We start from the raw sequence: 27,050 nt of genomic DNA on the forward strand, positions 1-27,050 counted from the left end.
GCATTCAGAGTTTACAATTCCCTGCTGTAAACGAGGCTAGCTAGCTAAGCAGCGGTGCCGATCAGCGCAGCACCCGTCTGCTGTGGTGTTGCTGCAGAAGTCGTAGCTTTCCTGCTGATTAACTCTCAAACGGTCGTCAAACATGGCTCAAGAAGCGTTTCCTTTGCATTATCTGGTTTGGAACAATCAGTACCTGGAGCTGGATCGAGAGCTACAGAAGAAAGAGGTAAGACTTGATTTTGTTTTTTGGAGCTGGTGATTGATGATGGGGTTTTTTTTTGGCATGTCGAACTGCATTGCGCTCATGCTGCTGCTGCTTGTGTGTTTGGTTTTGCAGCAGGATCTGGAGCGCTTGGATCCGAGAGGGCGCACCCCGCTGGAGCTTGCTGTGTGTCTGGGCCACCTGGAGTCAACCCGGGTGCTGCTCAGGCACTCTGCAGACCCTACACATTGCAACGCACAGGGCTGGACCAGTGAGTGCTCTGCTGCTTCTCTGTTTCCTACCCTCAGGCTACTGAGGGAAAGAGAAACACCCTCTGTAAATAAATGCATGTTTCAGTCTTGCAGGAGGCAGTGAGCACGGGGGACCCTGAGCTTGTACAGCTGGTGCTTCAGTACAGAGACTTCAAGCGTGCCACTGAGAGACTGGCGGGCATTCCCGAGCTGCTCAGCAAACTAAGACAGGTAGATCCATCTGGTTGCACAAATGTAATCTCTTGGGTTTTACACCTGACCCGTTGAACTGAGACAACCCTCATCAATTCCTTGGTGCCTGGTTGAAGGTTGATGGGGAAGAATTTAAGTCTGATGTGTCAGTGTATGTTTTTAGCAGCTCTTGAGCTGTATTGAATCTGAAGGCATAAACGGTAGACGACTTGAGAAGATCTAAGAGTGTCTTCTGTGTCTTCCAGGCACGAGACTTTTATGTGGAGATGAAATGGGAGTTTACCAGTTGGGGTGAGTGTGGCTCATTAATGCATATCCACAGAGGTCAGTTTCAGCACCACAACTAGCTGGACAGCTCCCACAACAGCCGCAAACAGATGTTGTTCAGCGGATTAAAATTAGAGTATCACTACCAACCAGATTATAGCATATATGATTCTCTCATTGATAGTTAATAAATTCAGACAAAAATTGTCAGCTTTATTGTCAGCCAGCTTTTTATTCATTAGGTATTCAAATTGTTTCTAGTGCTACTTCACTGTAACTGCATCTCATCTTCTTCAACTTCCATCTCAGTGCCCTTGGTGTCAAAAGTGTGCCCCAGTGATGTCTACCGGGTGTGGAAGAGTGGCTCTTGCCTCCGTGTGGACACCACACTCCTGGGTTTTGAACACATGACTTGGCTGAAAGGACGACGCAGCTATATCTTCAAGGGTGGAGGTATGCGCTTTTTGCACCTTAGGCCACAATAGCATGCAAGCCTTTTAACTTAGAAACTAACATAGATAGATTCTGAGCTGATGTAGGCCATCCCTGAAAGACTAAAAAGCAATTCTGTTCTTCTAGCTTTGTGATGGCTTTCATTCTGTCAGAATTATTGTCATTTTCCTCTTGCACCTGTATCTTGATTGAGTTTTGTATGCACCCTGATTACACAGCCTAGCTGTTTGTGCTATCTGTCCATCTCTTCTCAGACGATGGGGCAGTGGTCATGGAGGTGGACCATGAGAAGCAGGTCGTGTACACAGAGCCGCTTGTGTTGTCCCCTCGTGATGCGCCTTCGCTCCTGGCAGCAATGCAGCCATCTCAAGAGAACACAGCCCAGAGACTCACATCGCCTATTGTCTCCACGCACCTCAACACTCGCAATATTGCATTTGAGCGGTAACATACTGTATACATATACGCAGAATTCTTAAATTATTTCTACACATCTCATTTTTCATGTTTCCGTGCATAAACTCTGAGTGCATCCTCACAGTTAGTCATGTAGAAATATATATTATATTAGCACAATGAGTACTTAATTTGTCATTGTGTGTTTAGGAACAAGTCTGGAATCTGGGGCTGGCGCTCTGAGAAGAGCGAGGTCGTCAGTGGGTATGAAGCTAAGGTAAGTGCGAGTGAGCCCATTTAGTTTTAGATGTATTTAATTATTTATTTCAAACTGTGCTTTTGAATTTAGACAGGCAGACACTCATACTCCTGACTGAAAGCAAACTAAAATGCTCACGGGTGCTTTTCCTTTGTGCGTTGTTGTGTATAGGTTTACAGCGCTACCAATGTGGAGCTGGTGACTCGTTCAAGGACAGAACATCTGTCAGACCAGGACAAGTCGAGAAGCAAAGGTAACAACGGATACACACAGATACACCTCATAACTGAGGTGTGTATCTTGAACAGATCGTGGAGACTGAAAAATGTGATTTTTCACCAATTTATTGTAATAAAATGTTGATTGTATTAGAAAATTAGCTCTTCATGGATACTTTCCTTAAGTGGACTTATTATGCTTTTACTTGTTTCTGGTCATATATACACTGCTACAAGTGTGAATGTTCATGTTAAACGTGGTCAAGGTTTTAAATAATAAGTATGAGTAATCCCTCTGAGATTGAAACCGAAGCATCTAACTGCTCAGAATGCTCCATGTCAGATAGATCATCAGTCCATAGGCACAGTAAAAGATAAATAAGGACTATTTTGAACTATGGGTCTTGCAGAGCTGCTCTAATAAAGTGCTGGAATAAAAATATGGGGCTGGAAATTTACAGTCCACTTTAAACAGACCATACAGAGTAAATTTTAATGGATTTTTGTAGCACTTTTATAGTGATCTCTTTTTATTCCTTTTTGTCTTCCTACTCAGGCTCAAAGACTCCTCTGCAGTCTTTCCTGGGGATTGCTGAACAGCACACAGCTCACAATGGGGTAAGTCTCAGCAGCGCCCGTGCATTAACATCTACACACACACCACCTACACTGCTTTCAGCCTCCTTTAATGAACACTGTTACTTACTGCTCCCTTTCCATATTTCTCTTAGAGCAACGTGTCCCAGTGCGCCAGTCCTCACAACCCCACAGCCATCACAGCTGAGGAATACTTCAACCCGGAGTTCAACTTGAACGGCCGCGACATTGGACGCCCCATTGAGCTTACCAGCAAAGTTCAGAGGTAAGATACACAACGCAAATCCATGCACAGATGTTCATCACCACCCTTATTTCTCTTTTTGTTGTTCTGCCTCCATTCTAGGTTTAAAGCAACGCTGTGGTTGAGCGAGTCTCACCCTCTGTCCCTGGCCGAGCAAGTGACACCCATCATAGACCTCATGGCCATTTCGAACGCCCACTTTGCCAAGCTGCGTGACTTCATCACCCTCCGCCTGCCACCAGGCTTCCCTGTCAAGATAGGTGAGTGTGGTTAAAGATATATGTTGTTAGTGGCACTATTTGAGACTTTTTGAAAGTTTGCCAACTTGACATTATCTCACGGTAGTTATTTTGCAATAACAAGAGCAAGCACCTGTATAAATGAAAGAGGAGAGAGCAAAGACTTTAGTTTCTATGTTTACCAGGGTGTAAAAATCACATGTATCAAATCATCGGTCAAAACTGGTTAAATCCAAATGGCAACTGTCTTGTTTAGGGTGTGCAATCCTAGCTTATATGAAGTATATAATTATATTAAATATATTGAAGATCCCAGAAATGCAATCACCTCTGAGCCTCCAATCACCTTTTGTGGGTTTGGAAGGAGTTTTATTTATATGTTTTTGTTTAAGTCCTTGCTGGCCACCACATCTCATGTCTGACTGAACTCTCCGTCTGCCTTTCAGAGATTCCTCTGTTTCATGTGTTGAATGCCAGAGTGACGTTCAGCAACCTGTGCGGCTGTGACGAGCCGGTCAGTTCTGTGACGGTTCACAAACCAGAGAGCCCCGGAGAAGCTGGTAACTACTGACCTAACATTTAGTGGTACCTGATACCTTTACATGACTTTAAATTGACATGTAATCATTATCATTGTTATTATCATGTACTTTCTCATATCACAGGTCAGGCCACTCCTCCCTTCCACTGTGAGGTGGACCCCTCAGTGTTTGAGCCCCCTCCCGACTACACCACTCTCGGTCCGGGCCGTAGCGAGCCAATGAGGGACGAGGATGACAACCTGCTGCAGTTTGCCATTCAGCAGAGCCTGCTGGACGCCGGCACAGAGAGCGACCAGGTCAGAACAAATCCCCTTCTGGGTCACAGAGCCTTGTTCTTCTTTTCCTTGCAAGACTTTTCTGGGTTTTTTTTTAAATTTTCTCTCAGTTTATTAATTTGCCCTTCTCATGTGACGTTTTACAGCACCTTTTAAAAAACAAAGGGTCTCGGGTCATAATACTGTTACAGTGTTTTTATCATCTCAAACTCATTCCACTGTGAATTATTTAAAAGCTCAGCACAGTCTCTGTGTAGGTTGTCCTTAAATCTAAAGCCAGGTGTAACCCTTGTGTCTGGTTTTCAGGTGACCATCTGGGAGGCCCTCACCAACAGCCGTCCGGTGCCACAGTCTCCCGTGTACGAGGAAGACTCTCAGCTGGAGAGGTGAGCTTATCCTCAGGCTTTACCCATCTTCTTTTCTTAAACTGGCCATGTCCTTAATAATTACTTCAAACGTTCTGAGATGGCACACAACACACCTAAGGACTGTTTCCAGATTGTCGTGTTTGACAGAGAGGAGCATAAACCTGGCAGCTGAGTCACTCATCTATGCAACACATGTTAATGACTGGTCCGTGGACTGTTGGCTGGACATTCTGACTTTTGTTTGTTCTGCAAATGAAATGATGAGACTAAACGTCTGCTATCTCAGTCAGTCTGTCTAAATCGTATGCAACACTGATCAGCTGCCAGGCCCAGCTTCAGTTCACGGACACTTTCACGCTGCTCACACTAGTTAAAGGTTTTATGCCTGAATGAAAGCTTCAGAAAACAGCCAGAGATATGAGGACATGCAGGTAGATATCCTCCATATGTTTTCTCTGGTATTAAACTTTAATACTTACACTTTCTAAGAAAGTGATAACACCTCTGCAACCAAATTTAACAGGCTCTTTTTCTTGCCAGTGCTCCTCCTCTTCACAATGGAAACAAATGGCACTGATCATATACTTTTCACTCACCTTTTGACATGTCTGGTTAAAAGGTTATGACCTCACAAACTCTCTTGTAGTTGTTACTGTAAAGAAAAATCAGACAGTTTTAACTTATCTTCCTTGTTGTTATGTAGGGAAATCCCTGGCTTGTGAAGTGACTTAATTACACATTTCTAAATAGAGTTCAGTGATGAGCTTTTTCTTCCCACCTTCTCCTGAGAGCACCAGCTTAAATTTATCCTGTAATGAAGCGCAGCTTGAAAAGTCTCCTGTTAAGAGACCCGTCGTTATTTAACGGTGTCCTCATTTCTCTCCCATCTCAGGGCGATCCAGGAGTCTCTGTCCATCTCACTGGCCAGCAGAGAGGGAGAGGAGATGGCCGACCCCAGCCAGCCCTCTTCTGTCTCTCCGTTGGACCCCACCGCCAACTCCCCGCTCTCCTACAGCACAGTGACCGATCCGCGCTTATCCGCACACTACGGTGTGGCGACCAGCTTCGACGAGCAGCTGCGGATTGCCATGGAGCTGTCCTGCAGGGAGCAGGAGGAGATAGACAGGTGGGAGTGGAGACGAGATGGATGAGGAAATGAGTCATTTCTGAAATTGTGGGTTTATATGACCTATAATTGTTAGACAGAAGGAAGAAACGACAACAAACAAACAAAAAACCTCTCACACCTGCTAGAATTTGTAGAGCTTACAAAGTATTAGTCATCTTTTTTATTTTTGTTTTAATTTAATGGAGTGTGCACACAGAGAGTGCCGCCCTCTGCTCTTTCATCTCAAACTCATATTTTGGCAGCATGGTGTGACAAACAACAACTGCGACACTTTAGGTGTCAAAAATCTCTCAAAAAACAAATGATGCTGACAAATTATTCCCTGCTTAGGGAAGCAGTTGGATTCAGATGGATTCATCCATTCATCTAACCACCCTTTTTCATAACCACGTATCTAATTCAGGGTTATCCATCTGTCACTGGGCTAGAGGCGGGGGACACTGCAGACAAGTTTCCTTGCTCTCACGTGGCTGGAAACATTAAAAATGTTTTAAGCTTGAAAAATAAAATATGAAAAAAAGGAGAGGAAGATAATGAGGGATAAAATACTGCTTGTCAGCACCCCATTAATGCTACCCAGCGCTATCATAGCCAAATAGCAAAGTAGTTTATCTGATGTTATTATAACTATATCAGCCTTCAGCTGTAGCGGTCTAATTATTTCTGGTGTTAATGGCGGCTCATAGTTCAGCTGCTGTCAAAGAGGCCCGATTGAACCTGCAAACTACTAGCTATACAGGCAGTTTAAAAGTGTCTTTATGAAGCACGAGGGATTTCAGCAGATGCTAAATGCCCGAAGTGAAAGGTTCAGTCCACTGAATGAGCAAAACAGTGGGGGGCTGTGGGGGGTCACTTCTCATTCTGCAGTCTTGTGAACTTCTACTTAATTATTTTCTACATCAGTCTCTCACGTCACGCTTCTTTACGGCATTGCTTCAGTTCATCGAGGTTCGCAGGGTTTCTCTTAATGCCCTACCACAGCATTTCAATCAGGTTGAGTCAGCCATTCTGTTGTGACAGATGGCCTCACATTTGACTCTAGAATACTTTGGTATACAGAGGAGTTCATAGTCCACTCAATGACAACAAGGTGCCCTGGCCCTGTGACTGCAAAGCAAGCCCAGATCATCACCACTCGTCTGTCCAAAGGACATTGTTCCAAAAGTCTTTGTTCAGATGCAGCTTTGCAAACCCAAGCTGTACTGCCATGTGCTTTTTAGAGAGAGGAGGCTTTCTTCTTTCAGTCCTTCCAAACAAGCCACATTTGTTCAATCTTTTGGTGTGTTGGTGTTGTTCCTGCATCATCAATACTAATGTTGCTCCAGGATCAGCATCGCAAATGGCCAGGGAGCATTCAGTCAGCATTAGCCAAGAAGTTAATGCTTTTAAAACACGAGTAACCTAAATTTGGCTAATGGCAAACCTAAGTTGATAATGTTCTTATGTACAAACTGATTAAAGAAAAGAGTTAAAATGTTTACTGTTTGTTGTGGAGGAAAACTTAATATAAACAAACCCCCCACTCCCACATTGCAAAGCTATGACATCACAACAATGTGCTTGATCCCTTTAAAGCCAAATCATATTTGTTAAGTGAGTTTTTGAGATTACATCACAAGTGTGATCTCCCTTCCCTAACCCCACCCCCTGAAAAACCCAAATAAACTGCAGGAGATATTTGTATGGAATAAATTGCAAAAAATATTATAAAATATGATACAAATTTTAACTCATATATGCAAATTAATATTTCATGTTTTTTAAATTTCATCAGAAGATTCACCAAATACTCTATTGTTAAAAAATTGGAATTTTCTGACAATTATTTTGTGATTCATGCTTTGAAGGGTTAAGATGATGCAGGAACACCTACACGGGGATATCAAATACACCACTTTACATTTAACACTACTTTAACACACTATCGGGCGATCGTGGCTTAAAGAGTTGGCAGTTCGTCTTGTAACCGGAAGTTTGCCGGTTCGAGCCCTGGCTCGGACAGTCTCGGTCGTTGTGTCCTTGGGCAAGACACTTCACCTTCAGATTACACTTATAACACGATCCGAACAGCTTTTCAGATGCCTTAAACCTGTGAAGAAAGTCATCTTAAAGTGATGATGCTGTCAGTGTTCTGACAGATGAACTTCTTATTTTGCTACAGGAAGCGTAAGGAGGAGGAGGAGGAGCTGGAGAGGATCCTGCAGCTGTCACTCACCGAAAAGTAATGTAACACCGACAAGGGCAGGCGGAGGCAGGTCTACATTAGGGAACAATCATCTTATTTATTCTGTTTTATTTTTTAAATCCTGAGATGTTAACTTATTACAGACATTTTATTTGTATTTCTCACACGAAGGCTGCTACAACAGAGTGTAAAGGACCTGAATATAAGAAATGTGAAACAGGAAGAGACCGCTACTCTTAAAAAACAACAAAAAATAAACACTATAGTGAAGGAGTGAGACGAAAAGGGATAGTGTGTTTGGTTTTCTTTTTTATTGAATATTTTTCACAGTCTTGCTGTCTTTACTGAGTAATGAATGATCCTTAAACTTTAAACCTATAACATGATCCACAATAAAGATAAAAAATAAAATAAAGTGCAATCTTAATGGAATAACTTATAAAACTATAACATTTCAAAAGTTTATGTTGGCTTACTCCTGTGTGTGGAAAATAAAAAAAAAAATAACAATGATCCTGGATTGTGTCTGTGGTTTTTTTTTGTTTGTTTGTTTTTAATTTATTAATAAAGAATAAGAAGAAACATCAGTTTTCTGTATTTACAATTTAATTATACATTGATCCGAAATAAACAACAGTGCTTTAAGCTTTTGTTTCTTTTGTTTCTTTTCTCTTTTTTTTTTACACATTTAAACATGAATAACAGGCAGAAGCTGAGACAAAAACCAAAGCTAATCTGCAAAACCTATTCATGTTACTTTGGCAGTTGATTGTTTTCACCTACGTGAGATTTTTGACATCAGAGTCATCACTTTTGTATTGTGAAAATAGTCATCAATCAATCAGTAAAGCAAGAAAGCACTCAGCAGAGTTGGAATCATATTCAACCCCAGTGACAGCGTTTAAGCTCACTCTTACAAAACTTGTGAAAAATACAAAAATGGAGTACAGTGATGCAACGTTGCACATATAAACAATCTTTCATCAAGAACATATTAAAGACCTTCACTGATAATCTTACAACTCTGCAATGTGAAAATCTTATCTAGCATTGGCCAAGCTTTTTAAAAATATTCTCGGGCTCTCAAACATGTTTCATCCTCATGTTCAGACCCTCCTGCTTCTGGTATTATTACTTTAGCTGTAGCGGTGTCGCTGATGGCCGCCCTCAGCCCAGTCTAAACATCCAGGGCATGACTTTTCATTCATTAACATCCAAGTTCCCGAGGGGGTTGATTACTTTGGTGAACCCTCAGTGTAAAAGTTCCAATACGGATCCATCCACAGGTACAAAGATTTGAACAAACATTTAATCTTTTACAAAGTTTTTGGGACTGACTACGGGATGAAATGTTCAGCTTTTTTATTGACACCCCTCAGCTGGATTGCAATGACGGATGCAGATATTAGTGGTCACTGAAATAAACACAGAAATCCTTTTGATCATCTAGCACCGTCCGCTCATTTGGTCACAATATTTAAGCAACGGTCCAAACTCTCCCATCTTGGAGAAAAATGTATAAATTTCGTTTCAATAAAGCAGAATTTAGCCATTTTCACCGTGAACATTGTGATCTCTGAGCTGTAGGTAAAAGTTTTACGTTATACTTGTCAGGTTACACCAGTCCCTACTTCACGCTGTCGGTTTCTCGGTCGTCCACTGTGCCGTGTTAGATCGTTGTTTTTCCATTCAGTTTTGTTTCATAAGGGGAGACTTTCTCATCAGTCGAAACATAGATGTTTTCTCTCCGTTGTTTTAGGGCTCTCCTGAGCTCATCATCCAACTGAGCTGGTTTAAACAAAAGCATTCAAGTCATTTAGACTTGCTCTTACATTTGCCTTGATTTCTGCCCGTTCGCTTGTTTGTTTTGTTTTTAAATCAACATTCACTCTGCTCACCTAGATTCAGGCTGGAGTCATTGGGATCATCAGGAATGACATATTCTCCCTCATCAGGCTTGTTTGGCAGAATCTCCTCTTTGGTCCGTGACCGCAGCATAGGGGGCACTTGTGCCTTTGGTAGTGGTTTAGGTGCACGTGCGGTTGTGTTGAGGCACTTGGGAGCTGGTGACGCCTCTATTGAACACAATCGGTGGTTAGGAGTTGCCCACTTCACTGTAACCATTTTTAAAAGCAGTACTCTCACCGATCAAAGTGTCATAGGGCTGAGATGGAATGAAAGGACAAAGCCGATACTCAGTTTTTTCAATGAAGTATTTTAGAACATCCTTCAGGGAGCTGACGGTCACCTACAGAGGACGTGTGAAAAAAAAAGCCAAAGATAGACTCGGTTAATGATGCTCCCCTTTGATTTATCAGAAGTATCTGTCATTCCTCTATTACAGAAAGCAGATTTTATGACACTTCTACAGCTTATAAAATAATAATAAAACAACGATAATTACAGGCGGCCTGTTTAACACTGTAAAGCTTCACTGTTCTGCTGAGACTTGCAAACTGGCAATAATCTGAACTTTGTGCTCCACAGAAATGTACTACATTGCCAAAACCTGGACTTGAACCTAGGACCCTCAGATCTTCAGTCATTATTAGCTCTGCAGTTTTATTGCTCTATGCAATAAATCACATAATGATTTTCTGCAGCATTTATTAATCCTGTGTCCTTTCTGTAAGTGCATTTTGCTTTTATATATGAGTTTTTGGTCATCATTTGATCAACAACTGATAATGTTGAAATTATTTGACTGTTTTGGTCAGGTGACGGGTCACAGTGCTCTCTCTCATTCTCCATGTGTAGTGCATTGCCGAAATAGCTTAGTTGGGAGAGCGTCAGACTGAAGATCTGAAGGCCCCCTGGTTCAATCCCGGGTTTCGGCATTATACATTTAATCAGAGAAAGGATGATAATGGCCTAATAAAACTGAACCACAACCTCTGCCTTTTAAATCTGACCTGTATCTAAAATGGTTAAATGTTTAAAAAAAAGCCTGAGAGGACATACTGCCCTCTTAGCAGATGTTCAGTCTGGTGCTCTCCCACATGACTACCAAATTCAAGTCATTTACTCAGTTAAAATTACTTGGCACAGAAAGTAAGGACATTCGTGTTTGATCAATAATTTCTTTATTGGAACAGTAGTTCTTGGCAATTAATCTTATGCTGTTGAAAAGTCTGTTTATTTCCCCTTATTTAACCAGTAAATGGTTTAGTAAGAGAAATGCATTTGCACATATGTACACTCCTGCCTTTCCTTCTCTCTTGCTCCCTCCTCATATGCCTTCCCTTTTTCCTCTTCCTCTGTCTTTGTGCTAACAGTTGTACAGTTTCCACTGGCACTCTGTTGGTCAGCAGCACCTGGGTGATGTCAGTTACTGAATCACTTGCCTTTTTTGGTGCAAGTCATGGATGCTTGGTGATACTCCAGTGCTCTCCAAAAGTTGATTCTGTTCATATGAACGTGACGTTTTGTGGGAGAATCGTTTCATCACTCATCCAAGTGACTTCTTCAGTCTCAGCTGACTGCAGGTTTCCCCAATCTTATAAACAGTACATTTGCATGGTTTCAGTCATTATGTAATGTAATGTTTATAAGATTGGGGAAACCTGCAGTCAGCTGAGACTGAAGAAGTCACTTGGATGAGTGATGAAACATTTCTCCCACAAAACGCTACATCTAGATGAACAGAATCAACTTTTGGAGATTTACTTACCTGGATGATTGAGCATGCATCATAATGGCACTCCAGTGCCGAAATAGCTCAGTTGGGAGAGCGTCAGACTGAAGATCTGAAGGTCCCTGGTTCAATCCCGGGTTTCGGCATTGTGCTTTGATTAACTGATTAATAAATCTTTAGAAAAGGTGAACTACAGTATTTTTCTGCAACACCAACCCTCTGCATGTCCTCCTCTACATCCATGAACCTGAACAGAATTGTGTATGTGGGTTGCCCCAGTAAAAAAATCTGGTTTCATCTGAAGTTAATCCCATTTTAATTGTTTTTCCTGTGAGTTTCTAGGCATGGATCATGACTTAAAACTAGCCTGAGGTTTGTTCAAGTGAGGCGAACACATAGGTCCTTCTGCTGAACATGTTTGTTGCCGAAATAGCTCAGCTGGGAGAGCGTCAGACTGAAGATCTGAAGGTCCCTGGTTCAATCCCGGGTTTCGGCATTGTGTTTTGATTATGTGTTAATGCCATCAGGTAAATGTCTCCAAACAACTTACTAAAGTGTTGATCCAAAACCAGTATCGTTAACAACACGATTGATCTGTCCGCCTCTAATTTCACTCACTACACGCTCATGATTCTTCTTTGAATCACTTGTGCTCCTGTGGCTTTGAAGGAACTTTATGTGTAAATGTGTCCTTTAGCTGAAATATATTCTGATTGGTGAGAAGCTGTGAGAGCCTGTAAGGACTTACTGGTGTCTCCAGTTCAATGACAAATCCGGCGTTTATTTGGGTCACTCTGTAATTCTTCATTACAGGCCCGCTGAAACAGAAGAAACGTTGTGATGATTATATTACAGTTAAATTCTTCACAGTGTGTTTTTGCTCAATGGGCTTTCACTGAGCAAAGTTCATATTACGTTCCACTTTCTGTCTGTCCCACTCAATACTGTTTTTATCGCCAGTTAGTTCCTGGTGAACACTTCATTCTCTGTGTCAATGTGTCAGACTTACCAGTAATAATAATAATAAGGTGAATAAATTGTTGGCATCTTTCAAAGCACTCAAACTCACGTTACATTACGAAATTAGCAGGAACAATATTAAAATAGTTCTAAAACTCAGTAATATATATTATTGTAAGAGATATAAAACAAGACATTTATAGCTGATGTGCTGATGAAATCAGTCAGTACAGGAGAAAATTTATAATACAAAAAGATTAATGGTCAAAATTCAATAGTCATTTATGAGTAGGTATTCTGCATTCAGTGGTGTATATCAGAGGTTTGAATAGATTAGCAGACCTGGATGACACTTGTCTGAGGGTCAAGGCGTAGTTGTTGGGCATGGTGGACGGGCGAAGGATGATGCTTCCACACTCTGGGTTTTCCTCTAGCATCTTCTCAGCCTCCTTTCGAGTCACATCAAAGAAACACCTACAGGATTCAAAGGAAAAACAAGGAGGCACACTTCTATTTTATTGTATTTTAACTGTTTTGAAGCACTTTTTAAAGTCTATCTGAGAATTTTCTGAACCTACAAATGATCAGTGTTTACACAAACAGCAGACAGTGCTTACTCAGCAATCTCAGAGCTCAATTTGTCTTTGGATGGCGGGCCTGAGAGGAAACCTGGTCGAGGTGGGAGCGGTGGACGTGACGATGGGGATTTTCTTTTTATTTCCTGAGTGAGAACCTCCTTCAGCTGTAACACCTGGCCAGGCATCAGCTGCAGCTTACTGGGAAGCTCCTTCTGCAAGGAAACACGAGCTCGACCTCAGTACCATTCAGATCATCTGTAACATGTTCAAAAATATATCCTGATATATTTTAAAAATATATAAACGTTTATTCACTGGCCACTTTATCTGGCACCTTGCTCATTTACACCAATATCTAATCAGTCAATCAAATGGCAGCAACTCAGCACATTTTAGGCATGTGGACACCGTCAAGGTAACCTGGTGAAGTTCAAACTGAGAAGGAAAAAAGGTGATTTAAGTGACTCGGCCTTTGCTGTTGGTGCTGAATGGGCAGGTCTGATTATTTCAGAAACTGCTGATCTTTTGGGATTTTACCATATACCTGACGGCTCATTTCAACTAAGGTAGAAGAGCATCTTTGAATGCACAACACATCCAATCACAAAAGACAACACCAGGCGTTCAGCTACAAACAAGAAACTGAGGGTCATCATCACTGAACAGAAAAATGTTGCCTGGGTCTCGATTTCTGCTGTGCAGTAATAATGCGAAGGACTTCAGACTTTATCTGTACCAGGTGAACATTATTTAAATACCACTGTCTACATCACTGTGTGTGTGTAATATCCTGTATAAATGGAAATAATTGTGCTGAATCAATTAGATCGGCGTGTGTTTGCTCACCTTGACCACAGTCAGGATGAAACCCCTCCACACCTCTCCCATGTCTGCACTGTCCATCTACACACACACACACACACACACACACACACACACACACACACACACACACACACACACACACACACACACACACACACAGTTGATAAAAAGCTGGTGCGATGTATAGTATTGATCCATCCAGTGATTAATTATAAGATTAGATATTAGATGTAATTGGATCATTTGAAGTGAGTTTTATCACAACAGACCTTAAGTTGCACCTTCTCTGTGCTGAGGCTGAGAGTGAACACAGTGGGTTCCTTCTTCTGATATGGAGAGTCTGACTCCATCGACTTCAGCTGGTCCAGGTCCAACTTCTCTGTATACTGAGAAAAAAATCAGGTCAGTGCTCCCAGCACTTCCTTATTGCCCCTCAAAGCTACTTCCTAATTCTTGGAATTAAACACTCCACATATTTTCAAAAGATGATTCAGTGATTAAGTCAAGCGCACAATGTGAACAAGCATAGGTGTTTGCTTACGGTATCCTGTGTGTCATCCTTGTACAGAAACAGCGAACACCCACGGAGCTCTCCATAGTATTTCTTGAAATCCTGAAAGTCATTTGATGAACATATCAGGCATCACACTTAAACTACTTACACTTGACCTGTTTCAGTTTTTCAGCTACGCAGTCATGTGGAAAACTATGCACACTTCCTGATTCGGTATCTAGTTGCTATCTGGACTTTGACTGAGCTACTGCAGCACCTTGATTCTTTTCTCTTTTCAGCCATTCTTTAGTAGATTTGGTGCTCTCCATTGTGTAGTTGCATGACCCACTTTTGCCACGTTTTAGCTGTCAGACAGATGGCCTCACATTTGTATATTTAGTATACAGAGAGATTCACAGTCAACTCAGTATCTGCAAAGTTCACAGGGCCTGTGAACTTTGCAGATACCTTTACCGCCATGTTTGCAATCGGTATCAGGTGTTTGTGCTGATATGTTGTGTTTGTTTTTTCCAAACGTGTTGCTGTACATTATCTCCAAACATTTCTACTTTGGTCTCATCTGTCTAAAGGACGATGTTTCAGAAGTCTCGTGGTTTGTTCAGATGCAACCTTGCGGATCAAAGCTGTGCTGCCATGTTTGCTTTAGTGAGAACAGAGGCTTTCTGCTGGCAACCCTTCCAAAAATGCACTACTTGTTCAGTCTTTTTCTAACTGTTCTGGTGTAAACTTTAACATTTAACACGCTAACTGAGGCCTGTAGAGTCTGAAATGTAGCTCTTGGTTGTTGTTGAAATTTTTCTGATCTTGATGAGACATCGACCCTGGGTAGATTGTCTTAAAACACACCAGAATGGTCCAGACTAGCAAACTGCTAAAACTCTTGCTGGTGATCAGTTCATCAAGTACATTTGATTAACAGCCCATGGCTGCCTCTTACCCTCTTAACTCCTGTGGAAACAGTAAGGATGTAGCTTTTTCAAAAATGCTCTTTGTCACATGATTGTATTTACACGTATCTAAAGGCTGTAAGATAATTTACAGATGAGGTATTTACATACAGACCTCTATGTCTTGTATATTTATTGTTGGATTACCATTATAAAATATGATGCACCGTCAGAGCCGAGCTACTCACCCACCGGTGATAAAAGGTGGGTAAATTTAATCCCCTCTCCACAATAAGGCAGTAACAGTTTACGTCAGATTGAAACAACTACAGTCAGCCCAGATTACATTTGAATAATAATGTCAAAAATTGCTTCTCTACATTTTTCATGCCATTAAAATATTTTACAGTTATAAAACCTTTTCGATAACCAATAAAACAATCTCATAAAAATGTGTCCTACATAGTTTATGTGTACCACAGCACTGTGTGTCTGCTGAAAGTCATGACTGCATGAAGAGTACAGACATAAAACATTTTTATGTTTTTTGATGTTGAGTAACACAAAATTTGCTTTGTCTCCACTTTTTAAAGTAGTCCAAGAGTAATCAGATTATGCTACACAAATTTATGTAATCTAGCGGATTAATAATCAGATATGTAGCTTGTACTCAGCAACCAACATTACAGTGCAGTGCAGTAAGACCCAACTCTCTGACCTACAGCATTAAAATACTGTCGGTCAGTAAGTGATTTAGTAACAGGCCGACAAAGCTAATTCTCCATTATGAGTCCTTACTTTTGTTACACTTTTGCAGCTTTTGTTTGGTTTGTTTGGTCTTAATTATTTACATTTCCTCATGTTTATTCCCCATATTCGTTCTTACCTTGTCTTTACTGTGTTTCTTCAGCAGGTGTCCGGAGTAGTAGAGAGGCAGGGCTGTGATCGTCTCCCTCCTCTTGTGGACAACTCTGGGGGGCACTGACATTGTCCAGTAGTCTCTCAAGTCAACGTCTTCTTCTGCCCTGGTTTGGCTCAGCTTATGTCTTACAGTGCAGTCACTAGTCAAGGGCGAACTGCTGAGTCCTGGAAAAGCTTTGTTCTGATTTTGTTTCCTTATGAGGCTCTGATAACGGGTATGAATTGAGACTAGGCGTCCAGAATATGAGAGTTTTGATCACGAGGCCATAAATGTACAAAGATAAGCCTTTCTTTCCCCCAACTTCAGCCTCAGCACTGTCCTCTCCCTCAGAATGAGGAAATGTTAGTAAATATATAAAGAAGGAAGTAGCTGGTGTTATAAGAACTCTCATACTAACTTGTGCTTTTGTACTTTGGACCTGAGCATATCCCTAAAAAGCTTTACACCACAATAAAATATGCACACACACACACACACACACACACACACACACACACACACACACACGTTCACATCAGATCAAAGATTATTTCAGTTAACTTCACTTATTTCTTGGAGATTTATCTTAACTTTAAACATAATAAATTCTTACCTAGAATTAAATTCAGGTGTAAATGGGACTGCAAACAGATTCTGAGGAATTCACACATACACACGCATGCACAAGCTCTTACAGTTTTTTACAGACGCTAGGACACATTTCTCAATACTTAGGTCACGTTTGCAAAACTCCTCACACAGTGAGCACAACAGAAGTCTATGTGGGCTAAACTGAGGACCAGTTATCATTGTTTTGGCACAAAATGCATTCAATGACTACATCTCTCAAATTTCATGAATTATCTTCTCACTCAGACACAACAACTGGCAAAAATCTTTGTACGGACAGGACATTTTGCATGTGCTTACATACTGTTTTCAAAACTGTAAAACTTATGGCCAAAACAATAACACAATGCAAAACTTGAAAAGACAGCAAAATCCAACAGCAATATTTTATTGAAACATATTTTACAGTTTTTTCTGATTGCTTAAGCACATTTTTTGTAACTATTGGCTAATTTTGCAAAACTCTTCACACAAATAAGAAAACCTGTCACCCAATCATCAAAACATTGTAGTTCTCTTGCAAAAGCAAACACAGCTAGATTAACTCTTCACACCTTCGTAAAAATGGTGTTTCCGTATCAAACAGTACACACAAGCCATCATCTACTAAGCACACAATGTGCCAACTGCACACTGATGGTATGAATACAAAACACATCTGGCTTTTGCTTTCTCTGTGCACAAGGTAGGCTATGTCAGTTTGAGCTCATACTTCTGTCATAGATCCATAAGCATAGAGGGATCCAAACTTCAAGTACTGGTGTTTATTCAAACACATCAAAACAAACACAAGTGTTTATTTCCAAGTATAGGATTATTTGCAATCGCCATAATGACTATATGGGTTACTTGGTCTGCAGTGAACATGCTTCCTCTGCCCCCAGCATCTGGTCATCTAGCAATTCTGTAAAGTAACAATTTCAGTATTTTTACATCAATGGTATTGGTGTGTTTCTCATTGGCATATGGCAGTGCTACAAATCTTTGTGCGAAGTGACTGTACTAACCGATTCTCATTTCAAGATGTCCTTATGGTACTTGCTACAGTGTAGCGGCTCGAGTTAGGCTGGACCCGTTGGCCAGCTACCCTCAGGGTCATTCCACGGTTGATTACATGGTCCACTATTGTAGCTCTGATGTCATCAGCAATTCTATTTCTTACTCTTCCTACCCTTCCTCTCCCCCCTCCTCGTCTTCCTCTTGCTCCTCCTTGTCCTTGTCGTCCTCTTCATCCTACTTCTTCACCTCCACGTCCTCTTCCTCGGCCTCCTCTACTTCTCACTCTTTCTGCTCCCTCCATTGTACTCCGCACACACAGCTTACCTGTATTGTAGTGCTTAGGCTGATTGCAAAGTGAACTAATTATCTAAAAAAGTTTTCACATGTGAAAGTGTGCCAGACAGTTGGCAAATTAGTGTTAATGATAGCCATACATGTGTATACTTTTGCTAGGAGTGTGTTGGAAATTTGGTAATTGAGTGTTGTGCAGTGAATTGTGCCTACCGTTTTGCAAAGTGTGTGTTACAAAATTGCAAACTGAGTGCAAAACAGTTTTTGTGCTTTTAGTTTTGCAAACTCAGTGAGTGGTTTTGCTATAAGTCTGAATAGTTTTAGAGATTGTGCTACAGGAATCACAGTTAGGGTTTAAGCAATCAGAAAAAACTGTAAATCTAAAAATGCAGTTTAACCAGCCACAGCTGATCCTCATTGTAGATGAACATCTACACAGGTGTTACTCCTTCAATTTTTCAACTCCTTCAATTCTGGCATGCCAGAAGATTATTTCCTAGGTGTGTTGCCCAAGATGACATGAGATGTGATGTGGATGAGAACCTGTGGCCAAATGGAGAAGACCGAGTAGAATAGCATTACTATTGTATGTGTATCAGTGGATGGTGTGTATACAAATTCTTGTATTTTGGGATTACTTAGTGCAAAAAAATTAAAATACATAAACAAATATTAACGAATTCTGCATGATGTCTGATTCATTCCAGTAACATATATTGAAATTATAAACAGAGATGTGTCCTTGTTTTACACAAGAAAACACTGTGTAATGCTACATGTTGTTAGTGTTTTTTAGGTCATTGTTTTGTGGGTGACAAAGTGTGTTTGTCGGCTGTCAACCTTTGCTAGTGTTCTGGAAGAATGAGTTTATTTGAGACCTGAATAAAGTGTTTTGGTAGTTATAGTGCATTTTGAATGTGAAATGAACTGCTTTGCCAAGCTGACGGTCAGTTAGGAGGATTGTGTGAAGTGTTTTGCAAAAGTGACCTAAGTATTGGGAAATGTGTCCTAGCGTCTGTAAAAAACTGTAATATTGCAAGTCAGCATAATATTTAGGTTGAACACACGATTAAAGAAGATAAGCAACACTTGTTTAAAAACATTCAGCAGGATTTGTCGTGTGAGAGCTGGCACGGCGCCATGTACTAAGACAGATTTATCACAAAGTTGAAAATATACAATACACAGAATACATACATGAATGGTTTAAACTTGACTATAAGATGGTATCAATATATTTTAAGGTGTAAAGGACAAGGGCAAAATTAGACTGAAAACTTAAAAAAAAAAAAAGTAAATTGCTGAAACCTGCATCACTACTTAAAATTCAGTGATGCTAGCTAGATAAATAAATAGTTCGATATTGTGTAGCAGATAACAGAAATAACAGTGTTAGCTATACATTTTCAATACATCGTATTATCCTCAGCAGTAGTAAGGTAGAAGTGTGTCTACGGTACTTGTTACAGTTTATGAACCGTTACATAAAGGTTACATGTAACACTCTCAGGTGCAGCTAATCACACCAGCAGAAGGCTCTTACTTCAGATTGTCTGGGATTTTGGGAGGTAAGAAAAGCATCATTGTTTTCCAAGTGCATTCAATCTGTGGTGAACATGGTTAATGTTTAACTGATGCCAAGCAGCATTTTAACCTTTTACCCTGACATTTACCAGTATGATAGCAGGCAGTGACATTGGCGGCCATTAAAACCTTTGAGCAGTTGTTCAGCTAAAATGTGTTTTAGAGGAATTACTTGCACGTGTCTGTCTGCATGACACTTCCTGCATTTTTGCTTTAGAGTTGTTAGCCACACTGCCAGGAATGTTTAAATAGGGCTTTTTAATAAATTTGGTAATTGCAAAGAAAAAAAGGTATTTAAAAAAACCCCAATATATGACCTGAGCCAAGATGAGCAGGTAAAACTGACAAATTCATTAACAAAGCTCAACCATTAAAAGTCAAGGATGTTAGATAGAATTATTAGCTTTTCAGCTATTATATTTATAAGCCTTCTTAAGGTTTGTTCTTCCTTTTTCCTGATCCAAACGGGTTAAAGAACCTGAACAGACGGTAAAACCTCTTGAGACACATCTGGAATTAGTGACACTGGATTACAGTCACTATAGTAACCGGCTTGATTAAGACACTGGCTGCTATTGTATCATAACAAAGTGATCAGAACCCTAAAATAAGAGCCTTCTTTGAGTTGTCTGCCTTTGCATTTGTTCCACTGTCTCATAATCCCATCAAGTGTTAATGCTCTTCTGAGTGATTTGCCTTAATGAGTTTTAGCTTGAAGTGTTTCCGGAGCTGTGCTGTTATGATAAGAAGTGGGTGTGGATGCATTACTAGCTCTGTTAATGCATCCTTGGTACAGAGTCACTTTACAAGACAAACTACTCACAGAAGTGCTGCCCTCTACTGATGCAAGCTCATTTTCAGTCCTTCTATTTTGAGAGGAATTTTCAATCATTCAAGTATAAAAAAAGACACCAAACTCAAGGGATGAAAAAGTCTTGTGTCTACACAAGGACTTAGAAAAGAACCAATTTTACCTATTTTTATTAGCAGTTTGTCACAAAAAATACACGATTTGTTCTCTCTCGCTGTTCATTGAAACCTCATCAGAAAGGGTCTCAGTGGAAGAGCGGCAGTCAAGAAGCTAGAAGGGAAACAGGGAAAAAAGGTTGAGCTATGCCAAATAGGGGATTTTATCACAACTGATGGAATTATGAATGCAGAAAAGTGCCACCAAATTTAAATCCACCATACAATACCATCTCAAAAGCAGCTGATTGATAGCTGCTTCTTTTTTCAGTATTGCAATGATCCCAAACATACTGTCAGTGCAGTAGAATTATACTTGGATACAAACACACACACACACACACACACTAGAACATGATCAGTCATGGATTGGCCTCCCCAGAGCCCAGACTTCAACATTAGTGAAGCAGAATGAAATTATCTCAACAGAGAACTGAACAAAGACACCCATTTTCCATTTTCCTAGCAAAATATGAATAAACGAATGGTGACTGAAGACTTTTGAACAGTATTGTATTTAACCCTTTCTCACTTCAAATGGAACATGGTGTCCCTCATCCACCTGGCAAGGGGTGGTGGAGGTAATCATTCCAGTTTTAAATAACAAGATGATGGGCTAACAGGCAATCAAAAGAAAGAGTATTATGGATGTTTTTAGACCAGGTTTCACACTAAATATGGCAATCATAGGACTGGGCTCAGCTGGTGTGTTTAAAGCCTCCCTGAGTGATTTAAATATGGAACACCAGAATGCACTGAGGTCAGGGTCTGACTAAAACATCTGGATTAAAGTACCGGGAGGTGATTTACATGCACTACATATCGGGTCCAAATGAGGGTATATTTTTGCTAATTCAACTTAACGCAGTGACACTGGTGGACAACTAGCCTGTGACTAGTACAGGGAGAAGAAGAGCTGCGTTCCAAGATACATCTGAAAATCTGGTATCCAATTGAGTTTTAAGCATGTGTAATGATTGAGGGCATATTTCACCTATCCAATAAATCTGGGAATTTATTCCATGTTCCTGTCATTTTTTACTTTGTACTGTATTTCTGTCTAATCTGTATCTATAGCACTTATTATATGCCCGTCCAGGGCATATAAAATCCGAGGAAGAGGACCACTTTTTTGCTTATTGACCTTCATTTAGGATTATTTGGGGTTTTTTTGCCTTTATTTGATATTTGACATACAGCAAAGAACACAAATCGGGCAGCTGCTCCACCAGTAAGCTAAACCAGGCCTTGTTTATTGACCATCTTAAGGTTTATTCAGTTTTTCTGTCATGAACATTTATTTTACGCCCAGCTGATAGCTGCCCGTCCCATCGCTTGTTCTGCCAGAGGTTTCCTCCTGGTAAAAGGGAGTTTTTCCTTCCCACTGTCACCAAGTACTTGATTGTTGGGGTTTTTCTGTATTATTGTGGGGTCTTTATCTTACAGTATAAAGCACCTTGAGGTGATTGTTGTTGCTTTATAAACAGAATTGCGGTTTCTAAGTTTAAAGGTGAAGCTGATTTGATAGCTTTGGTTTATTGTGGTCACATGCTGAATTATTTGCACACAGATGTTGCCATGGTGCTTCATAAATTTTTTGTGGTGCATGAGGGATTTGTGCACGTGTCTAGATATACTTAGTAAAACCAAAACAAAAACACATTCGTCATCCTGTTAATATTCTCTACATGCTTCATGCAGATTGATGTCTACTGCTGAGCAGATTTCTTTCTCAGCGGTGTTTCTTTTTTTTTGACCCCACTGCTCCTTCTAGCAGCTCCCATCTTCTACTTTAATCCCTCATCCTGGAGGGGAGGCCAGGGAGATGCACACAAAGGAGAGAAAGCAGTCTCTGCTCTCCATCATGAGGCCCCTAATGATGCTAACCCTATACCACTGACAGAGGAGAAAGTGGCCACAGGGGCGACAGGGATGGGGGATAATATGTTGGACTGATGAAGCTCTATTAGGCTGTTCTTTGCTTCAAATAATGTGAATAAAACATGAAAGGTGAGGCTTGTTATCTTGGTTTTATTTCCACATGTTTTCGATTATGATCCAGATTTCTATCTCGGTGATAGTAATAAATAGAATTACAGTTAAACGAGTTCTGCAGTCATCCTGTTTGTGGCACTAAAGCGGTGATATTTTTTCTTCTCAGGGCTCCTTATTCAGCTGCACTGACACGAAGGTCCTAAACAAGAGGATGTATGAGACAGAGAAAGACACATCAAAGCTGACCTCATATGAGAGATAAGTGATCATAATTCAGTAAATACTGACCCATCACGTCTGGATTACGATTAGCTGGCAGGCTTGTATAAGAGGTTAAGCTGGACAGAGAGATCATGCAGGGGTCCGGCTGTCCCCAGGTGTCATAACATGAACACGGCTGGTCTTGGTACACGCTGCAAGAGATGTCCCCTGCTGGAAAACAAAACAGTTCCAGCTCAGGTTCTCTTTTATTTCCCTTCCTGTCTCCATTTCTATCTTCACTTGTGCTAATTAGACGAATGATGAAACACATGCATGCCTGCGTTTCCAGGGGTAACTATGCATATTTTTCCATGCAATCTCCTCTTCTAATGCTCGCAGTGATGGAGATGTGAGGGTGTATGGGCCTGTAATGAGAGGCCAAGGTGAGGAGGAGGCAGCGAGGAGCAGAGAACCTGCTGGCTTTGAGGACAGAAGCCTGGGGAGCTGAGGTGGACCTCCTGCCGCGGAGGTTGTTTTAGTCAGACTAATATTAACATAAGACCGCTGGCTTTTCACATCAGTCTGCCATGTGGTCACAAGCTGCGGAGAAGAATAGGGTCTAAACCCTGAGCCTCCTCTGTAAATACATCCATGTGTGTGAGCTCTTACAGTAGAAAAAGAAATGGCCAGTGAAGTTTGTCTATCTTAAGGATGCAATTTCAAACAATGTGTTTGACTTTTCTTGCAGAAATTATGTTTTCTTGGTATGACTTTAAAATATATATGTATTTTTTAAAAGGTGCATCAAGAAAAAAACTTGTTGGAAAGGTATTAAAAATAGGACTTTCAAAGACATCTGAACAATGTGCAGATTTGCTTAAAAAGAGAAACTTTACATTCTTCACCAGTTATCCAGCTAGTGTCTGCAAGCTCCAGAGGCACCAGCTCATGAGCAGATATGAACGTTTCTAGATTTGTGACACCAACATGACTACAATCAGATGAGAAGATTGTATGACTCAATATGAAACACAGTAATAACAGTTTAAAAGTTTCTCCTCTCTTCTAATCTCTGTCAACAAATGTGTTTCCCAGGGCTCAATAGCACTTAGAAAAAATATATGCAAGCATAGCCTAAACTTTCTCTCAGCTCCACATCACCACAAACTGTCTGCCAGACATCACTAACTGCTTCTGTGACCTCAGGATCTGATTATCTTCCAGTTTTCTCAAAATTAACAAAAACAAAACTCATGTTTTTTTTTTTTATTAAAATGCACTTGTATGAAGAGTTGGAGCTCAATCTCTTGCAGTTCATGGTTGTTTACTACCTGCCCATCCATGATGGCTAACAAACTACGGTGTATCCTGGACTTGACCTTATATTCTATTATCTTCTATTTAAACTAAAGCTTCCTGGGTCCAGATATTCACCTACAACCTTTTTCAGTGTTGGGGTTTATTTCAACCTCTTGCAGCATCTCTCATTTCTGTCATTAATTCTCCTTTCTTTCTGTTGCTTTTTTCACCTTTTGTTTGAACGATTGTAACAGAATCTTTTCTGTAGCATTAAGATTCATATCCCTGGAGCATCCCCTGCTCAAGTTCCTTTGAGATTTTGTGTCTCACAACCTCTATGAGCAACTGAATCGCTACACCATCTCCCAAAATCTTTGCTCCATTGACACTGAGCAGCCACCCATTTCCCTTTCTCTGGACTTACATGTGATGCTGCAGGCAGGAGTTGCTCCTTAATAATGTCTGACAAAAATGGAGAGCTGCTAACAGCAGATAAAGCAATCGAGTGTAGAAATTGGTAGTAGAAGTGAAAATATAGAAATTAATAGAATACTCGTGAGCCTGAACTTTCAACATGAACAATTGCAGATCATGCTCACAGATTACATTACCTTCTGGTATCTTGCAGCTATATTTTGAGATTCCCAGAATCCCACTGATGGAAAAGCTGGTTGGGGAGGAACAGGCTGTTCCCATGGCAACTGATGATGCTGAGGACACTGCAGAGGCAGAGGTTTAGTGTCATTAAACATTTGTGAGAGCACTAGAGGGTAAAAGAAACAGTCTTACCAGCTTCACAAGATTCGGACTGAACTTTCTTCCTGATGATTCTGTGAGGACAGAAATAACCCACTCAACGTTTTTCTTCACTTTTAAAATCTGTGTAGTCAGACACACGTGAGTTCACACACTGTACCTGTTGATGGAGCTGATGCTGGGCACACTGTTCTGGTCACACACTTGCTCCAGCAGCAGCCTGTCTCGGATCTCCCAGGCGAACATGGTGGGGTTGTGGTGTTTCAGTTGGAGGATCTTTTGCACAACTTGGGGAGTGGCCACTTTGGGCTTAGAGCCCCCGATCAGTCCGGGTCTGATGCTTCCTGTCTCATTGTACCTGAACAAACAATGTCAATATCTATCAGTTGGGCTAACATTTTACCTGAAAGCAATGCTGTATAACAACCACATCAAAAAGTCACCTTTCAAGGATTTTCACCTTTAATCAGCTATTGTAATATTTTTTTTTTTTACATTTTCCATAAAAACCTCAAGCTGTAATGAAGTGAGAAAAACCAAGAAGTTTAACAGTCCAGCTTAAAGCTTAAAAAAGCAACAACAAAATATCACAGCATCACAAAGAAATTACACTCACTAGCGTGCTCACACAAAATATTTGCATTAATATAAGTAGGACATGGAATAGATTAAAAAGATAATGACAAGTTTTACAAATAAGCTAAAAAAAATTGTTTAAAATATGTGGTTTTCATATTCAATTGATACACTTTGCTTTTGGAAAAGTGGTAAAACAGCCAAGCAGACATCACTACTAACACTACTAAATAAAACAAATAGTTGTTTCAAGTCAAATAACAGTTGTTTCAAATCAAACGGGCGACCGTGGCTCAGGAGGTTGGGAAGTGTATCTGTAACCGGAAGGTCGCCGGTTCGATCACCGGGCTCTCTGTCCTGGTCGTTGTGTCCTTGGGCAAGACTACCGCCTACTGGTGTTGGCCAGAGGGGCCGATGGCGCGATATGGCAGCCTTGCCTCTGTCAGTCTACCCCAGGGCAGCTGTGGCTACGACCGTAGCTTTCCTCCACCAGTGAGTGAATGAATAGTGGCATTGTAAAGCGCTTTGGGCTATATAAATCCAACCCAGCTCCTAGGCTGTGTAGATGAGTTAGTGAAACAACTTGATCAGCTGTCTTCTTGCGTCTTGTGATACAACATATGCCCTCTAACCATCGGTATCCGTACACCTTTCCATTACCAGCTGTTTTTATTTTACTCTTCCAAGCTCGTGTTTTTTCTTTTTGACCAAATGCAGCTTTCAGCTCTTCAGCGCCCTCATCACATATCAGCAAACTGCGTTCATGAGCAAAAAAAAAAAAAAGACACAATCGTACTTCATAATTAGTTTTATTAACAAGGGTTAATAAAACTAATTATGAAGTACGATTTCACTATATAAAGCATTATATAAAAGGCGTCAATCTTTATATTTCAATCTGACATTGATTAACAATCACGTGACCCCGATGCTCCTTCGTACATTACAGACTCCGTTTACCTGGCCAGTATTTTGCTGACGCAGCCGTGACTGACGCGCAGGCGGCGGGAGATCTCACAGGGACGCACGCCCTGTTGCGCGAGCTCCACGATGTGCTGTCTCACCACGTGAGGTAACGGGCGGCCGTTAATGAAGACACCGCCAAGCTGATTGACTCCACCGTGCCCTGAGCACCGGAGCGGATGAAGAAACATCAGTTAAATTGTGCTATACTTTGGACCACCCATTTATGCGACTGCCGCGTACTACTTAAAGTTAAAGAGGTAACACTATAACTTAGTCTGGGCTACGGTGCTGGTAAAGTCCCTCACTAGGAAACATCATTAGGCTACTTACTGTGCATAACGGTGAGCGGAGCCTGTCCAAAATGCACTTCCATCACAGACTTTTGTCTAAGTGTGGAAAATGCTTTGAGATCTGTTGGACTTCTGCTTCTGGGTGCGGTTATTGTGGAGGTTGCAACATTTTAAACCAACCTGGAAACTGAAAAACTAAAGTTGTGCGCGGTGGCAGGTCAGAGGCTCCTCTCTGATACTTTCAGCACCTGCGCGCTGGAAAGCTGCTGGAGCGCTTTGAACGCACACGCACGTGCAGCAGCTCGTGTGAGCAGGGCTGTACCAGGACTTTAGGAATACAGAAGTGGTGAATCAGAGTCC

The 27,050-nt window shown here is 40.9% G+C and overlaps 3 protein-coding genes and 3 non-coding genes across 6 annotated transcripts; 4 read left to right on the plus strand and 2 right to left on the minus strand.

The window, feature by feature from the left end:
• Positions 1-76: 76 nt before the first annotated feature.
• Positions 77-8,351, plus strand: ankrd13d (ankyrin repeat domain 13 family, member D). Its single transcript, XM_085426020.1, has 16 exons — positions 77-226; positions 338-473; positions 560-684; positions 912-957; positions 1,243-1,386; positions 1,641-1,830; positions 1,993-2,059; positions 2,213-2,294; positions 2,816-2,877; positions 2,991-3,121; positions 3,203-3,360; positions 3,786-3,899; positions 4,005-4,177; positions 4,463-4,542; positions 5,417-5,650; positions 7,815-8,351. The coding sequence occupies exons 1-16, from the start codon at positions 143-145 to the stop codon at positions 7,876-7,878; spliced, it is 1,890 nt and encodes a 629-aa protein (XP_085282146.1). The 5' UTR covers positions 77-142; the 3' UTR covers positions 7,879-8,351.
• A 122-nt stretch (positions 8,352-8,473) lies between these two features.
• LOC146677767 (signal-transducing adaptor protein 1-like) lies at positions 8,474-16,251 on the minus strand. The gene is made up of 10 exons (XM_085426034.1): positions 16,123-16,251; positions 14,377-14,448; positions 14,105-14,221; positions 13,857-13,913; positions 13,050-13,222; positions 12,775-12,906; positions 12,221-12,290; positions 9,984-10,086; positions 9,737-9,913; positions 8,474-9,626 (listed from the first exon to the last, which is right to left on the minus strand). The coding sequence occupies exons 1-10, from the start codon at positions 16,222-16,224 to the stop codon at positions 9,508-9,510; spliced, it is 1,122 nt and encodes a 373-aa protein (XP_085282160.1). The 5' UTR covers positions 16,225-16,251; the 3' UTR covers positions 8,474-9,507.
• trnaf-gaa (transfer RNA phenylalanine (anticodon GAA)) lies at positions 10,602-10,675 on the plus strand. The gene has a single exon. It is a non-coding gene; the product is annotated as a tRNA-Phe (tRNA).
• trnaf-gaa (transfer RNA phenylalanine (anticodon GAA)) lies at positions 11,546-11,618 on the plus strand. Its single transcript has one exon. It is a non-coding gene; the product is annotated as a tRNA-Phe (tRNA).
• trnaf-gaa (transfer RNA phenylalanine (anticodon GAA)) lies at positions 11,896-11,968 on the plus strand. Its single transcript has one exon. It is a non-coding gene; the product is annotated as a tRNA-Phe (tRNA).
• Positions 16,252-22,666: 6,415 nt separating the features above from the next.
• Positions 22,667-26,851, minus strand: LOC146677771 (paired box protein Pax-5-like). Its single transcript, XM_085382699.1, has 6 exons — positions 26,395-26,851; positions 25,019-25,216; positions 24,892-24,932; positions 24,714-24,821; positions 22,891-23,034; positions 22,667-22,801 (listed from the first exon to the last, which is right to left on the minus strand). The coding sequence occupies exons 1-6, from the start codon at positions 26,586-26,588 to the stop codon at positions 22,779-22,781; spliced, it is 708 nt and encodes a 235-aa protein (XP_085238825.1). The 5' UTR covers positions 26,589-26,851; the 3' UTR covers positions 22,667-22,778.
• Between the last annotated feature and the right edge of the window lie 199 nt (positions 26,852-27,050).

The sequence above is a fragment of the Rhamphochromis longiceps genome, linkage group LG2 (genome assembly GCF_057381845.1).
Source record: "Rhamphochromis longiceps isolate RC_006_pf linkage group LG2, R_longiceps_female_GT1.1, whole genome shotgun sequence".
NCBI lineage: Eukaryota > Metazoa > Chordata > Actinopteri > Cichliformes > Cichlidae > Rhamphochromis > Rhamphochromis longiceps.

What these genes read in the sequence shown, in the direction of transcription:
- LOC146677771 (XM_085382699.1), bottom strand. Translation starts at nt 26,588, where the DNA reads ATGTTTCTTCATCCGCTCCGGTGCTCAGGGCACGGTGGAGTCAATCAG. An exon ending in AGCATCAGCTCCATCAACAG is followed by an intron (nt 24,933 to 25,018) that starts GTACAGTGTGTG and finishes CTGTCCTCACAG; the next exon opens with AATCATCAGGAAGAAAGTTC. An exon ending in TCGTAATCCAGACGTGATGG is followed by an intron (nt 22,802 to 22,890) that starts GTCAGTATTTAC and finishes CCTCTTGTTTAG; the next exon opens with GACCTTCGTGTCAGTGCAGC.
- LOC146677767 (XM_085426034.1), bottom strand. Translation starts at nt 16,224, where the DNA reads ATGTCAGTGCCCCCCAGAGTTGTCCACAAGAGGAGGGAGACGATCACA. An exon ending in GCCCTATGACACTTTGATCG is followed by an intron (nt 9,914 to 9,983) that starts GTGAGAGTACTG and finishes TGTGTTCAATAG; the next exon opens with AGGCGTCACCAGCTCCCAAG. An exon ending in TGACTCCAGCCTGAATCTAG is followed by an intron (nt 9,627 to 9,736) that starts GTGAGCAGAGTG and finishes TGTTTAAACCAG; the next exon opens with CTCAGTTGGATGATGAGCTC.
- ankrd13d (XM_085426020.1), top strand. Translation starts at nt 143, where the DNA reads ATGGCTCAAGAAGCGTTTCCTTTGCATTATCTGGTTTGGAACAATCAG. An exon ending in CTTACCAGCAAAGTTCAGAG is followed by an intron (nt 3,122 to 3,202) that starts GTAAGATACACA and finishes CCTCCATTCTAG; the next exon opens with GTTTAAAGCAACGCTGTGGT. An exon ending in GAGCAGGAGGAGATAGACAG is followed by an intron (nt 5,651 to 7,814) that starts GTGGGAGTGGAG and finishes ATTTTGCTACAG; the next exon opens with GAAGCGTAAGGAGGAGGAGG.